This window comes from Cnephaeus nilssonii (assembly GCF_951640355.1).
Source record: "Cnephaeus nilssonii genome assembly, chromosome: 16".
Lineage (NCBI taxonomy): Eukaryota > Metazoa > Chordata > Mammalia > Chiroptera > Vespertilionidae > Cnephaeus > Cnephaeus nilssonii.
This window is the reverse complement of record NC_137087.1, coordinates 45,157,683-45,171,712: the sequence shown is the minus strand read 5'-3', so window position 1 is coordinate 45,171,712 and position 14,030 is coordinate 45,157,683. Positions and strand designations below refer to the sequence as shown.

At 46.2% G+C, this 14,030-nt stretch overlaps 2 protein-coding genes and 1 pseudogene across 4 annotated transcripts in view; 1 reads left to right on the top strand and 2 right to left on the bottom strand.

Annotated features, from left to right (window-relative positions):
- Positions 1-14,030, top strand: part of ARMH3 (armadillo like helical domain containing 3) — a 158,899-nt gene that overhangs the window by 22,754 nt on the left and 122,115 nt on the right. For both annotated transcript variants that reach the window (XM_079793678.1, XM_079793677.1), the window contains 3 exons: positions 6,174-6,230; positions 8,746-8,789; positions 9,826-9,886. In XM_079793678.1, coding sequence (XP_079649804.1) covers positions 6,174-6,230; positions 8,746-8,789; positions 9,826-9,886 — 162 coding nt within the window. The remainder of the gene's footprint in view (positions 1-6,173; positions 6,231-8,745; positions 8,790-9,825; positions 9,887-14,030) is intronic.
- Positions 7,682-8,719, bottom strand: LOC307112740 (large ribosomal subunit protein eL21-like; annotated as a pseudogene). The gene has a single exon. The product of its transcript is annotated as a large ribosomal subunit protein eL21-like (transcript).
- On the bottom strand, positions 10,177-12,840 carry LOC307112761 (kelch-like protein 36). Its single transcript, XM_079793708.1, has one exon. It carries the CDS (start codon positions 12,744-12,746, stop codon positions 10,902-10,904), a length of 1,845 nt encoding a protein of 614 aa, XP_079649834.1. The 5' UTR covers positions 12,747-12,840; the 3' UTR covers positions 10,177-10,901.

Sequence of the window (14,030 nt, the reverse complement as noted above, 5' to 3'; positions counted from 1 at the left end):
GAAAGGAACACTTAAAGAGGAACTAGAATATGTGGAGCAATGTTAATGTCCTATAAATCCCAGGAGCTGAACATTTTTATTGTCTTGGAGGAATTGACGGATGGTGTTTAAAGCAACTAATAAATATGTAATTTATCACCAAAACCTGTTATACTGGTGATCTGGAGGGGTTGGCATGGCAGCCATTTTGATCTCTGTCATGTATAATAGCCTCTGGGGCCTTATAACAATTGCAAGAAAAATAGCTGAGGAAAAATGCTGAAGATAAGTTAAAGAGAGTTGAGTTACATGTGATAGGGAAGCACCATCATCAGTAATGAGTATTTTTGGAACATTCTGCTGGGTGCAGGCCACTCTGAGGCAGTGGCTTGGCTTTTCTGAATGTGAACTGAAAGCTGGCTCATCCCAGTAGGGCTCTCTGAAATGTCAGCCTGAAAAATTGGACATGGCCAAGGAACTGGAGAAAATCATATTTCTGGAGCGAGGCATGCATCTCTAGTCTGTCAGAAGCCCCAGAAGAATTAATATACTAGGCAAGGTCAAGCTGGTGGGCATAATTTATCTGGGCTTTGCAGCTTTTGATATAAGTCACTCACCAGAAACCATTAAGGAAGCCTGGTGACCAGGGAGGAGGCAGGTTTTTGAAGAAACATGAGGAATTCCAGATGAATGTAGCAAAACCAAAAGTTGGTGAAATTTTATACAAACTAGTATGAGAGGGTATGTGCTGTGGAGAATCAATCCCGTGACCAATGCAGTAATTTGTAACCTTTCTAGAAAGGTGCAGAGGGCACCAGAGAGGCTGGGTGCCCAGCTAAACACAGAGAAAGCAAATAAGGTGTTGGACTTAAGGGATGGAAGTAATAGAAAAGATGTCATGTAGTAAATGTAAAAGATAGTTCTTCCTCACCTCAAGTAATGCATTCCATTTTAGTCATTTTATTTAAAGAGGTAGAGGAGGCAATAACAACAAAAAAGGTCTAAGGAAGTGCAATGAAAAATGGTAAGAATGGAATGGTTTATTTAGATCAAATAAAGGCAGGACTCTATGAGAGTAACCTCATGATGCCTCACTGAATTTGTAATTCTGTTTTGTGGCTGAAAAGTAGATTGCTTCTAGTTGTTTTTTTGTTTTTTTTACCTGCAAGAGTTTATTTAAGTCTCCCAATAGTTCTACTTGTGGACAGGCTAGCTCTGATATTAGTAAAATACCTTCCAGAAGAATCTTGAAGATCTTGCCCTGATTATTATTACTTTTTTAAATTTAATAAACCTTTATTGTTCAGATTATTACAATAGTTTCTTCTTTTTCCCCCCATAGCTCCCCTCTACCTGGCTTCCACCCCACCCTCTGCCCCCACCTCTCCCCCATTGTCCTCATCCATAGGTGTACAACCTTTGTCCAGTCTCTTCCTGCACCCCCCACAGCCCTTTCCCCCTGAGAATTATCAGTCCACTCCCTTTCTATGCCCCTGGTTCTATCACATTCACCAGTTCATTCTGTTCCTCAGATTTTTAAATCACTTGATTTTTGGGTTCACTTGTTGATAGATATGTATTTGTTGTTCATAATTTTTATCTTTACTTTTTTCTTCTTCTTCCTCTTCTTAAAGAATACCTTTCAGCATTTCATATAATACTGGTTTGGTGGTGATGAATTCTTTTAGCTTTTTCTTATCTGCAAAGCTCTTTATCTGACCTTCAATTCTGAATGATAGCTTTGCTGGGTAGAGTAATCTTGGTTGTAGATTCTTGCTATTCATCACTTGGAATATTTCTTGCCACTCCCTTCTGGCCTGCATAGTTTCTGTTGAGAAATCAGCTGACAATCATATGGGTGCTCCCTTGTAGGTAATTAACTGTTTTTCTTTTGCTGCTTTTAATATTCTCTCTTTGTCTTTTGCTCTTGGCATTTTAATTATGATGTGTCTTGGTGTGATCCTCTTTGGATTCCTTTTGTTTGGGGTTCTGTGCGCCTCCTGGACTTGTAAGTCTATTTCTTTCGCCAGGTGGGGGAAGTTTTCAGTCATTATTTCTTCAAATAGGTTTTTAGTATCTTTCTCTCTCTCTTCTTCTGGCACCCCCATAATTCTGATATTGGTATGCTTGAAGTTATCCCAAAGGCTTCTTACACTATCTTCAACTTTTTGGATTCTTTTTTCTTTTTGCTTTTCCTGTTGAGTGCTTTTTGCTCTTTGACTTGATTCTTGCATTCCTCTAGTCTGCTGTTGGGTCTCTGTATAATATTTTTTATTTCAGTCAGTGTATGTTTAATTTCTAGTTGGTCCTTTTTCATATCCTCGAGGGTCTTGACTAAATTTATCGGCCTTTTCTAGGAAATTCTTGAAAAACCTTATAACCGTGGTTTTGAATTCTATATCCAGTCATTTATTTTCCTCCATTTCTTTCGTTTGTGATCTGTTACTTTGTCTCCGAATTTTCGCTGCTTCCCTAAGTTGGTAGGGTAGCTTTGTGTGCTAGGTTTCCTATATGGCCCAGTGGGTCAGTCTCCCCAGTCACCTGAGGTGGACACTCTTGGTGCGCCCCTTTGTGGTCTGTGTACAGCCTTGTTATAGTTAAGTCTTGATTGTTGTTGGTATCACTGGGAGGAATTGACCTCCAGGCCAATTGGCTGTGAGTATCAGCTGTGTCTATGCAGGGAGACCTGTGCTGGAGACAGTCTTATAGGACCAGATTTGCAAAATTGCAAAGCCTCTGTGCTCAGCTTGGATGGGGTGGGGTCTCAGGGCTGAACAGACAGTCTTGGCTTCCCGTCAGCTGTGTCCATGCGCGCACGCCTCCAGACCTCTGCCTTCCGCCTGACAGTCCCGATTCCCCCAGGCTCACCCAGAGCTGGGGTTCAGTGCAGTCGGAACTGGGGTTCAGTGCAGTCAGGAGCTTCCGATTCCCTTCCGCTAGGGAGAGCTAGCAGCAACCTCAGCAGTCAGTCTTCCCTGCGCGCACTCTCATGCACACGTATCCAGACCCCTGCCCGCCGCTTCCCTGAGTCTCAGTTTGCCTTTCTTTCTACTTGACAGACCAGACTCCCCCTGTATGAGCCTGGGTCCACGGCGTTTCGCCCGGAACTGGGGTTCAGTGCAGCGGAACTGGGGTTCAGTGCAGTCAGGAGCTTCCGATTCCCTTCCACTGGGGAGAGCTAGCGGCAACCTCGGCAGTCAGTCTTCCTTACACGCACTCTCTCGCACGCGCGTATCCAGACCCCTGCCCATCGGGACTTGCGGCTTCCCCGAGTCTCCGTTTGCCTTTCTTTCTACCTGACAGTCCGGACTCCCCCTATATGAGCCTGGGTCTACGGCGTTTCGCCAGGAACTGGGGTTCAGTGCAGTCGGAACTGGGGTTTAGTGCAGTTGGGGGCTTCCTTCCCCTCCCACCAGAGAACGCCAGCCAGGCACTCAGCCGCCCTTCCTCTCTGTGTGCGCGTCTCCGTACCTCAGTCCTTTACAACTCCTCTGATTTTGCGTGAGCTTTCCTATTTTCCTCTAGTCGCAGAACCTCCACTCAGCCAGCTTTCCTGTGGTTCTGGATGATGTCCGTCTGTCCTTTAGTTGTAGTTTTGAAATTGTTTTGCGAGGCAGCAGTTTAGGTGTTTACCTAAGCCGCCATCTTGGTTTTCCCCTCTGCCTCCAGTTTTAAAACGTGACCAGCACAACAGGTACATAGTGCTAAGGAGAATCAGTATCTGGAGAATATAATTTTTCACAGCATTAATATCCTGGCCTTCTAGGTTGGCCACATCTCCTGAGATGAAGTGACTCACTCTCCAACTGTTGCCTATTGAACATGACATTTTCCAGAAATTACAAAATTGTTTATTATGTCCAATTGCAAGTTGTTTCTCTCTCTCTCTCTCTCTCTCTCTCTCTCTCTCTCTCTCTTTCTCTCCCCCCCTCCCCCCTCTCTCCCCCCGCTCTCTCCCTCTCTTCCTTCCCTAAAGAGCTTCCTTTGAATATGATATAAATGTCAAAGGAGAAAAAAATAAGGTTACCAATCATTGAGCCCTTACCATATGCCAGATACTATGCTAAAGATTTTACATGTCTTACTTCATTTAAGTCTCATAGCAACTCCAAGGAAGAAAATATAATTCCCATTTTACAGGTGAGGAAATTGAGCTTCTGTTAATTGGTGTGCTTAACTTACCACAGTTAATAAGTAGAGAAGCTAGAACTCAAACCCTTGCTTTTAGCCACCTGGCCTTTCCCCCAACTGCTGCAAAAGCACAGACTATTCTTGGTAATCAGATGATCCTTATTATTACCTATAGCAGTGTACTTTTTGGAAGGTGAGTGACTAGGACTTTCAAAAATTATGCTAAGATAAACTGATGAACAAAAACAGATCCAGAGACAGAGAAACATCGATCAGACCATCAAACCTCAGAGGGATGGTAGGGGAGGGTGGGGGTAAGGGGGAGAGATCAACCAAAGGACTTGTATGCATGCATATAAGCCTAACCAATGGACACAGACAACAGGGGGGTGAGGGCATGAGTGGTGCGGTGGGGGGCAATGGGGGGATAAGGACACATATGTAATACCTTAATCAATAAGGAAGTTAAAAAAAATAAAACTCCACCTTTATGGTGAAAAAAAGAAAAGAAGTGCTGACTGGAGCCTCAGCAGCCATCTTGCAACCTTGAGGAGATAAACTGAGAAAAAGGCCAACATGTTGAAAATAACGAAACAGAAACTTGGGGTCTTGATATCATTGTGGAACCACTAAATTAACACTGAAACTGCCTTACTGCTAGGCTTTCATTTTGTGAGATAATAAATCCTTCCTTATGTAAAAGAAAAAAAAATGCTAAGAAACTGGTCGTTTTTCTTCTGGTGTTCTAATCATGGTGGCATCTCTAGGTCAGCCTATTGCTGATTTTTTTTTTTTAAAGCATCCACTTGCATTGGACCTTATCTGAAATCTGTAGCACTGGCAGAATTTGACTATTGATTATAGGAAGACGTGTTGAGAGCTTTCCTCTGTTATATCAAGTAACAAATGGAATGGCTTTTGCCTTCTTGAGTTGTGTTGCAGAAAACCTTATAAACATTTGGCTGGCTGTTAAGAAAGCAAAGCTGTCTCTTTCTCCATTCCCAACTGACATTCGAAAGATGCCCTCAGAAACTTGACTAAATAAGGTCTTTGTGGGGGGTTAGCCTTTTAGTTGGGTTTCTAAGTTTCTCTGTAATGAGTTTTCTTGGTTGCTGTAAAAACTGCCAATCTGAGAACTATTGTTCCTTGCTTGCCTTGGGTTAGAATTGGTGCCTGATCTACATGAGATCTTTCCTCACATCCCATGGGTGGGATGTTTTCAAGGTGAGCAGGTCATTGGTTCTCATCTCACCAGTAGGAGATGGCCCAACTGCTTAATGAGTTTAAATATATGTTCATTTCCATATGCTGCCCAGCTGAGATTGGGTCTGGAAAAACTCAGGAAATCTTCCAATGCTATAAGTGATGGGACAATCATTAAATCCCAGTGTCCTGACCAGATTGTAGTTTGGGTAATTACATCCTTTTTTTCCCCCCCGTTCCCCTGCAGTGTTATTTGGGTATCAGATCCACAAATGGCCTCTCTGGCTGTTAAGCAGCTGCCACTTTCCACCCCCCAGGTGGCTTTGTTTTACGGGTGGGTGAATCAGTCCTTGCATATTGTTTGTGGAATGGTTAGGGAGCCTTTGGGATGAGAATGTAAGTTAGCAACTTACAAATTTGTGCCTTATGGCAAAGAAGCTTTATGTCCCCCAAAAGACAGTTGTCCCTATGGACTCAGTAAATTATTAGCAGGATAGGACAGAGTGAGTTTTGTGGAGTGTTCACTTACTTTTTAGAAACAAATACGAAGAAAAGATGGGAGAAGTGCCAGATGTAGGCTTGAGTTGATTTCAGCCCAGAGGAAAAGAACAGAATTTGTGTGTGTGCATGTGTGAGCAGGTATATGCATGTGTATGCATGTTTGTGCTTGGTGAATGCCCATGCACATTGAGAGATTTACTGGAAATGGGGGAGTCAGCTTATAAGATGGGTTGGGTGTGGGTAGTAGGAGCATTGCTGTGGAGAGAGGGCCTGATACCTGCATTTTTATTAACACCTTATTAAATAGTGGGTTTTTAAGTAGGTCATAGTCATCTTGAGTCTCCTCTCTTCTTTAACAGTCTGTGAATCCTTATATTGTGAAGCTGTCTATTGTGGATGACGAGGCCACGCTCAATGTGAGTATCTGGATCTTTGAGTATTGTTTTAATTGCTTGCATTCAATAAACTTACTTGCAGTGGATATTTAGAGAGCAGAGGGCTTTTGTGTTAATTTCATCTGGCCATAAAGAGGGACTTTGTGTTTCTTTTTGGAGCATTAGTGCAACTATCTTATTGTATTCTATCTTCTCATGGAAGGAAGATTTGAAGGGACATTTGCTTGCTAATCATGATGAAATAGTTGGTTATATTTCATGTTATAGTGTGCTGAGGTTGACTATCCTACAAAGTCCAGTAAGTTACATTTTCAAGAATAAGAAGGCTTAAATGATATATCAAAGTACTATGCTGTACACTTTAAATACCTTACAATTTTATATGTCAACTAGAGGCCCGGTGCATGAAATTTGTGCATGGGGGGGGGGGCGGTCCCTTCAGCCCAGCCTGCACCCTCCAATCCGGGACCCCTCCTGGGGATCGGGCCTAAACCGGCAGTCGGACATCCCTTTCACAATCCAGGACCGCTGGCTCCTAATTGCTCGCCTGCCTGCCTGATCGCCCCTGACTGCCCCCCCCCCCGCTGGCCTGGTCGCCCCCAACTGCCCCCCCCCTGCCCGCTGGCCTGGTCGCCTCCAACTGCCCCCCTGCCAGCCTGGTCGCCCCCAACTGCCCCCCCCCACTGGCCTGGTTGTCCCCAACTGTCCCCCCTGCTGACCTTGTTGCCCTCAACTGCCCCCTCCCGCCAGCCTGGTCGCCCCATGCAGCCTGCTGTTCAGTCGTTTGGTCATCCCTTGCTAACCCCCCTGCTGGCCTTCTTGCCCCAGCAGCGTGTTGTTCAGTCGTCCGTTCAGTTTCAGTTGTGATGACCCCTGGCTTTTTATATATTAGGATTATACCTGAAGAAAGCTGGGGGAAAAAGGAGGCTTAAGTGACAACACGATCAGAAATTCCTTTTTGTACAACTAGCCAGATGGTATTTATAGCATGACTTGGTGAAACTGAAACATGGATGATGGTATATATCTGTTGCAATATGTCCTCGAAAGTTTGGGAAATAACATCTGATCTCTGAATATAGGGAGGAGGAAGATGACCAGGTGTCTGGCTTTATTCTCTTTCCATCTTGCCCTCTTCATTCTTCTAATTTCCCTTATGAATAGAAGTACCCATTATTCATCTTGTGGCCTTAATTGATCTTTGTGTTGGGTTTAATAGATTCTAGAGGGAAAGTTGATAAGTCACTTTAATTTTTATTAGATCTTCTCATACTCCTGTGGCTTGAAGAGTGGCTTGTCTATATACACCTTCATTTAGCATGGGACTCATTGTCACTATTACCAGTATTGTGGTTGTTTTAGAGACATATGAGAGGTTTTTTTTTTTTGTTTGAAACTTCTAACTCAGTCTTCTCTTTTTAAGTGAAAGTGATCCCAGTGAAATTGTCAGTGATCTGAGCTGGTCTGTTTTACCCCTGGTATGCTGTTAAGTAACATTAAGATAATCAGATCAGGGAAATCTCTCCAAAGATGTTCCTTTATTTATTTATTTTTATTTTTTAAATTTTTTATCAGCACAGAAGTCTATTTTATTTTTCCCCACTTATCATGCCATGAATTCATAGGGAATGGGTTCCAGCAGCTCAGGCTCCTTTCCATTGGTTCTCACAAAGTGTGCTTCTCTGGGTGGAGCAGGCTGATGCTTCAGTTGAACCCAGGTACCTTTCTCTTTGGCTTCCTTCTTTTTCCGATCATTTTCCTTCACATGTTTCAGGAAGCTATCTCAGCTCTTAGAGTGCTTAATATGCTCAATATGTACATTAATTCTCTTGGCAAGAATCTTGCCCATAACCTGCTTGTTCACAATAATGCCCACTGCATGCTGGGTGACATTATAGACTCTTCCAGTTTTGCCACAGTAACCTTTGTGGGCATTCCTTTTTGAACAATGCCCATTCCCTTGATGTCCACAATGTCACCTTTCTTGTAGATTCACATGTATGTGGCCAAAGGAACGACTCCATGTTTTCTAAAAGGCCTAGAGAACATATAGCAGGTGCCTCTCCCCTTTCCCTTTGTGTTAGTCATTTTGGTGAACTACTGGAAGGTGGCAGTTCCGGCCAAAAGCCGAGGTTCTTTAAAAAAAAAAATGTTTTTATTGATTTTTTAGAGAGAGGGGAAAGGGGAGGGATAGAGAGAGAGAAACATTGATGAGAGAGAAACATTACTTGGCTGCCTCCTACATGCCCCCTACTGGGATGGAGCCCGCAACCCAGGCATGTGCCCTGACCCAGAATTGAACTGGTGACCTTTTGGTTCATGGGTCGATGCTCAAACACTTAGCCACCCCAGCTGGGCCAAAGAAGTTGCTTTTGATGCTTTGGCAATGCCTCTCAGAATTTCTGTCCTTGTTGCCTACTTTCAGGTAGAACTTCTTGGCCTTGGACCATGATGGTGTAATTAGTGTTTTCTCTGGCCTAATCATAGCATCACTGCCAGAACCTTATTTCACCTGTGCTGTCTTTTTTCTTTCTAGGGAATGGGGCTTGTGATTGCTCAGGCTTTATCTGAGTACAACAGGTAAGTCTACCTTTCCAGGAGAAAAGGGAAACAGGTTTGTTCGAGTTCTTGGGTGAATTTGCCTTACCTATGCTAGAAGGTATTCAGAGGTGCAGCTGCTGGCAGAGGTGTTTGCTCTAGCTTGGCTGGATGGCTTTAGCAGGGGTTATTTGTAACACCAAGGGAGAAGCCATCAGGTTAGTGTCCATTGTTTCTTTAAATAAGTAGGCACATTCTTTGCAGCTTTTAGCATTTTATCTCAGAGCATTTTAACTAGTATTTCAGCCACAAGCAGGCTCTTCCATTTAGCCCAGTGTATCACACAAATATCATTTTCTAAGAAAAAAGGTTGTGAAACACTGTTTTTGTATGCTTAAAAATATAAATAAAAGGAGAAAACATTGAATTAGGTTTCCAGATGCTTCTTTTTCATCAGGAATCGACTGCAGTTTCCTGGAGTCCCTGTCTCTTCTGTGGGCTCACTTCAGTGATGCTTGCTTTTCCTCCAGCTGTGGATGGAGAAGTATCTGATATTCAGTGAATGGGAACCAGAAGTGTCCCCAGTCTTCACAAGGGCCAGGCAGGATCTTCCTTGCTTTTTTCCACACTTTCCTCATACACAATTGGGTATTGGAATTTAAAATCTGTCCCATCTCCACAAATAGTTTAGCTCACAGATTTCTTCTGTCCTCGTCCTTCAAAAACCAACACGATTTTCACTATTACAGCCTTGAAGTAATTTCACTGTCACACTTTTCAAGTAATAGTCTGTTTGGGAAATAACTGGATCAGCCATATGTTAGAGTAGTTTCGCACTTTTGCAGCTTGCTTTCTAAGTCTCTACCAAAGTAGCCAGGCATTTTGGTACACACTACCTCAAGAGCAGATGGGTGCCTTTTAGCTTGCAGGAGAAACTGCAGTGACTACATTGTCGTAGTGCTTTTATTTTCTGGAGTCAATGAATTCTATGAGTGTCCTGCCTGATTACCTAGAATGCTAAGGACAAAGACATACTTGATAGATAATACTCAAGTTGAATTTAGTTATTTTTCTTTAGGCAGTATAAAGACAAGGAAGAAGAACACCAGAGCGGTTTTTTCTCTGCTTTAACAAATATGGTAAGTCCTACTTATTTTTTCTCTCCCACTCAGAAATACAAGAGGTCTGTAGGGGTAGACAAATCTGGACTCAGAAGTTTGAGGTGATGGCATGATGAGGGGGGAGAGAGATACTCAGAGCAGATTATTTTGAGAGCTGTATCTCTTAGTGATTTCCAAACTGAAGTAAGGAGAAAGAAGAGCTTTGATTTCTCTGAGATAGATTTTTTTCAAATTAATTTAGTTTTAAAGGCTACAATAAAGGTACATATTAAGCCAGACTTCTGCTTTCTAAAAAGTTGGCTTTGTTTGAGGACCAACCCTATGGAACATAGAATAGGAGGGTTTAGATCTGAATATAAACCTGAGTGCTCCTTGGCTGTCTGCTGTGGCTACTTGTTTCCTCATAGCTGTTCCTGGAATCGAGAGATTGGTGCAGTGGATCTGAGCCACCCGTCTAAAGGCTTAATGGGCTGTGAGGTTCATGGTCTAAGAAAGTTATTGGTCTACTTTACAAGACTGCTGAGCAAGGTTTCTCAATTTTGGCATCATAGGCATTTTGGGCCAGATAATCTGTGACTAATTTTTAAGAAATAAACTAGCAGGTCTTAGACTCTAGGCAGATTCAGAAAGTCTTCTTGGGCATTAGTAGTCAAATAATCAGCCCTAGGGCAAGACAATCTAAAATTTTTTTTAATTGATTGATTTTAGAGAGAGAAGGAAACAGTTTTGTGGTTCCATTATTTATGCATTTATTGATTCTTTTTTTTTACAATTTTTTATTGTTGAAAGTATTACATAGATCCTCCTTCTACCTCCCTGCCCCCCCCCATTGGTTGTTTCTTTTTTCTTTTTTTTAAAGTTACGTAGAATATTTAATCGATTATGGTGATATTATAGAAATACTAAGAATCATAAAAGTAAAAAAAGCTGCTAAGGGATACATAATGGTTCCAGGGTTCTATGAAGTCGCTGCTGGTCTACAGACATTCTGGGAGGTGGTGGTGGGGACCAGGTCCCAGCAGGCACGGCGGGGTCACTGGCCTGGGTCCTGGTGCCTCCTGGCCTTGTCCTCCTTCTTGTCCTCCAGTCGTGGCTTCAGGGCGCAGACGCAGGTGGACGTGCTGGCGATGGCCTTAGGCAGGTCGGTGCCTTTGCTCCACTTGTCCTTCTCACGGTCATACACCTGGACCGTCTTGGAGAAGGCCTTGTTCTCCCAGCTGTAGCCGCCCAGGATGTATATGCGGCCCTCCCACACAGCCACGCCGGACTCGCTGTTGGCGTGCAGCAGCGGGGCCACGCGGGTCCACTGGTTGCACTGCGGGCTGTAGGCCTCCACGCCCAGCACATCGAAGCGCTCCATGGAGTCCACGCTGTCATTACTGCCCCCGATGGAGTAGATGCGGTCCTCCAGGCTGCACATGCTGTGCCAGCCCCGCGCGGTGGTCATGGGCCGGCGCTCCTTCCACACGTCCGTCCGGTGGTCGTAGCACAGCAGGTTCTTGCGGTAGAAGCCGATCTGGTAGCCAAGGCCCCCTGAGATGTACACGAAGTCTTTGTAGATGGTGCCTGCGTGGCCACATGTGAACCTTGGCAAGCTGGCCACATAGGACCAGGAGTCGGTCTTGGGACTGTAAGTCTCTACTGAAGAGAGAGCTCCATTCTCATTCTGGCCACCGACGGCCACCAGCATGTCTTCAATGGAGGCAAGGTAGAAGTCCACGCGGCGTTGGTTCATGGAGGCCACCTTGATCCACTGTTTACAGCGGGGGTCATACCTATAAAGAAGATTGGACGCTGAGTCCCCTCCATTGTCCCTTGAGAAGTTGCCGCCAGCCATGAAGATGAACCCCCCCAGCACAGCAACACAGTGATGGCTCCGTCGGGCCGGCAGGGGTGTCTCCTTGACCCACTGCTCGCTCTTGGCGTCCAGGTAGCAGGTGTCATCACTGAGCTCCAGACACCGCTTGGAGACCTCGCCACCCACGAACAGCAGGCGCTCCTCCTTGGTGCGGAGCGCCGTGCGCTTGGTCTGCATGACCGGCTGGGCCGCCAGGCTGTTGTGGTAGCGCACAGCCTCCTCGATGAAGTCCTCGCAGTTGGCCTCCCTGGGCAGCACCGAGCACATGGCCGGCTTGACGCAGTGCAGCAGGTCGTTCTTGGGGATGAGCGGGAAGTGGATGTGCTCCAGCACCTGGTAGGCGTGGGCCTCGCGCTCCCGCTGCTGCGTCAGCCACTGCAGGGCGGCCTGCAGCAGGTCGTTCTCGCATTCCCGCTGCACCTCGCTGCTGCTCAGGTACACGCAGAGTTTCTTCATGGAGATGTTCTGCAGGAAGTCAGTGGTGAAGGACAGTGTGCCGAAGTGGCTCAGGATGAAGCCGTCGATGAAGGCATCCAGCCGCTTGAGGCTGTAGATGGAGGCCAGCTCCTGAAGGTACAGGTAGTTGTCCTCGCTCACCTCCTGCTCCAGGTACTCGCAGCAGAAATCCACCACAGTCCAGATCTGCAGCAGGTGGGCTGTCTCCAGGATGTAGTCGATGTTGCCACTATCCAGGGCCAGCTCCCCGCCATATAAGAAGTCCACCACGGCCTTGAGGCCAATGTAGGAGGCACCAATCAGCTCCACCTCCTTCTGGAAGGCCTCACGCATGCCCAAGGTGAACATGGAGTTGAAGTAGTCGCTGCACACGGCCAGCAGGTTGCGGTGGGCTGGCACGCGGTGCTCCTCGGCCACCAGGACGATATCACAGAAGAGGCCACGCAGGCGCTGCTCATTCAGCCGCTGTAGCACTGTGGTCGAGTGCTCAGACCAGCGGTACACCTTTGAAGATTCGCTGATCTTGTAGGGTCGAGACACTCTTGTCAGCCGACTTCCCTCCATCGTAAGAGCGGTCACAGTCCGTTGCCGGGTCTCCGGGGACGCTGCTGTAGCTTGCTCGGACTTGGCACCCCCCCTCCCCGCCCCCCGCGTAACTGCCGGCACAACGGCCGCCCCGCAGGCTCGAGCTGGCTGCGAGGAGGCGGGGCCGGGACGCGACGCGGGGACACTCATCTGGCCGGCTGCCCAGGCTGCACCAGTCCCACCTTTGGGGGCGGCGCCCCTCCCCGCTCAGCGGCACACCTGCCCCGGCACAAAGGGGCGCCGCGGGGGGCCGGGCGGGGAGGCGCTTGCTGGGGCGAGGTCCTCCCAGGCAGGCCCGCCCCCGCCCCCGACAGCGGTGCGCGACGGTCCGGGCCGGGGCCGGAGGCCACCTGGAGGCGCTACGGGGCGGGGCGCGGGGCGCAGGGGCTCCTAGCCGGGGTGCCTGGCGGCGAAGCGCTGGCTCCGCAGCCCCGGGGCCGGCCTGGTGCGCAGCCATGGCTCCGCCAGGAAGTCTGGTTGTTTCTTATAATGTGCCTTGACTGTGGGTCAAACCCACAACCTTGGCATATCAGGATGATGCTCTAACCAACTGAGTTAGCTGGTCAAGGCCTAGAGCAAGACAGTTTTGAGTTCATTGCAAGAAACAGTCATCCCTACCCCCCAAAAGTCAATCCTCCCCACCCCAAATGCCTATGCTCTTCTTCTTTCTTAGAGTCTACTCTCAGGGAGGACTTGATAAGCTCTTTAACTCTGAAACATCGATAGTTAAAGTCTCTCAGAGGTCAGAGCACTATGGGGGCTGTATTGGTGTTTGGTTAAATGACTTAGATATAATTATATTGTTCTCAAGGATATTTGCCATTTAGTCAAGAAGAAAAAGTTTTGTAACAAACAAATGAAGCTCCAGCTGCATAGTTTTGTATTGTACATCAGTAAACAGGTGGAACGGTATTTTTAGAGGGATGGGCATTTTTCTCGTTGCTTCTGATAATCACACATATTGGAGGCAACGTTTACTTATTCGGCTTCCCTGCCTAGAACACAAATTAAAAATTTTGTGATCGGATAAATGGACAATGGATTTCACATAGACAGTTCTGGTCTGAAACTCAAGTATTCCCCCGAAGATGGCTCTATGTTGGATGAAATTAGCCTACTTTCTCTGATGTTCTTTATGAATTAGTTTTTAAAAAATATATTTTTATTGATTTCAAAGAGGAAGGGAGAAGGAGAGAGGGATAGAAACATCCATGATGAGAGAGAATCATTGATTGGCTACCTCCTGCATGCCCCCCAATGGGG

Excerpts from the sequence above, each read along its gene's own strand:
- LOC307112761 (XM_079793708.1), bottom strand. The coding sequence starts at position 12,746 with ATGGAGGGAAGTCGGCTGACAAGAGTGTCTCGACCCTACAAGATCAGC.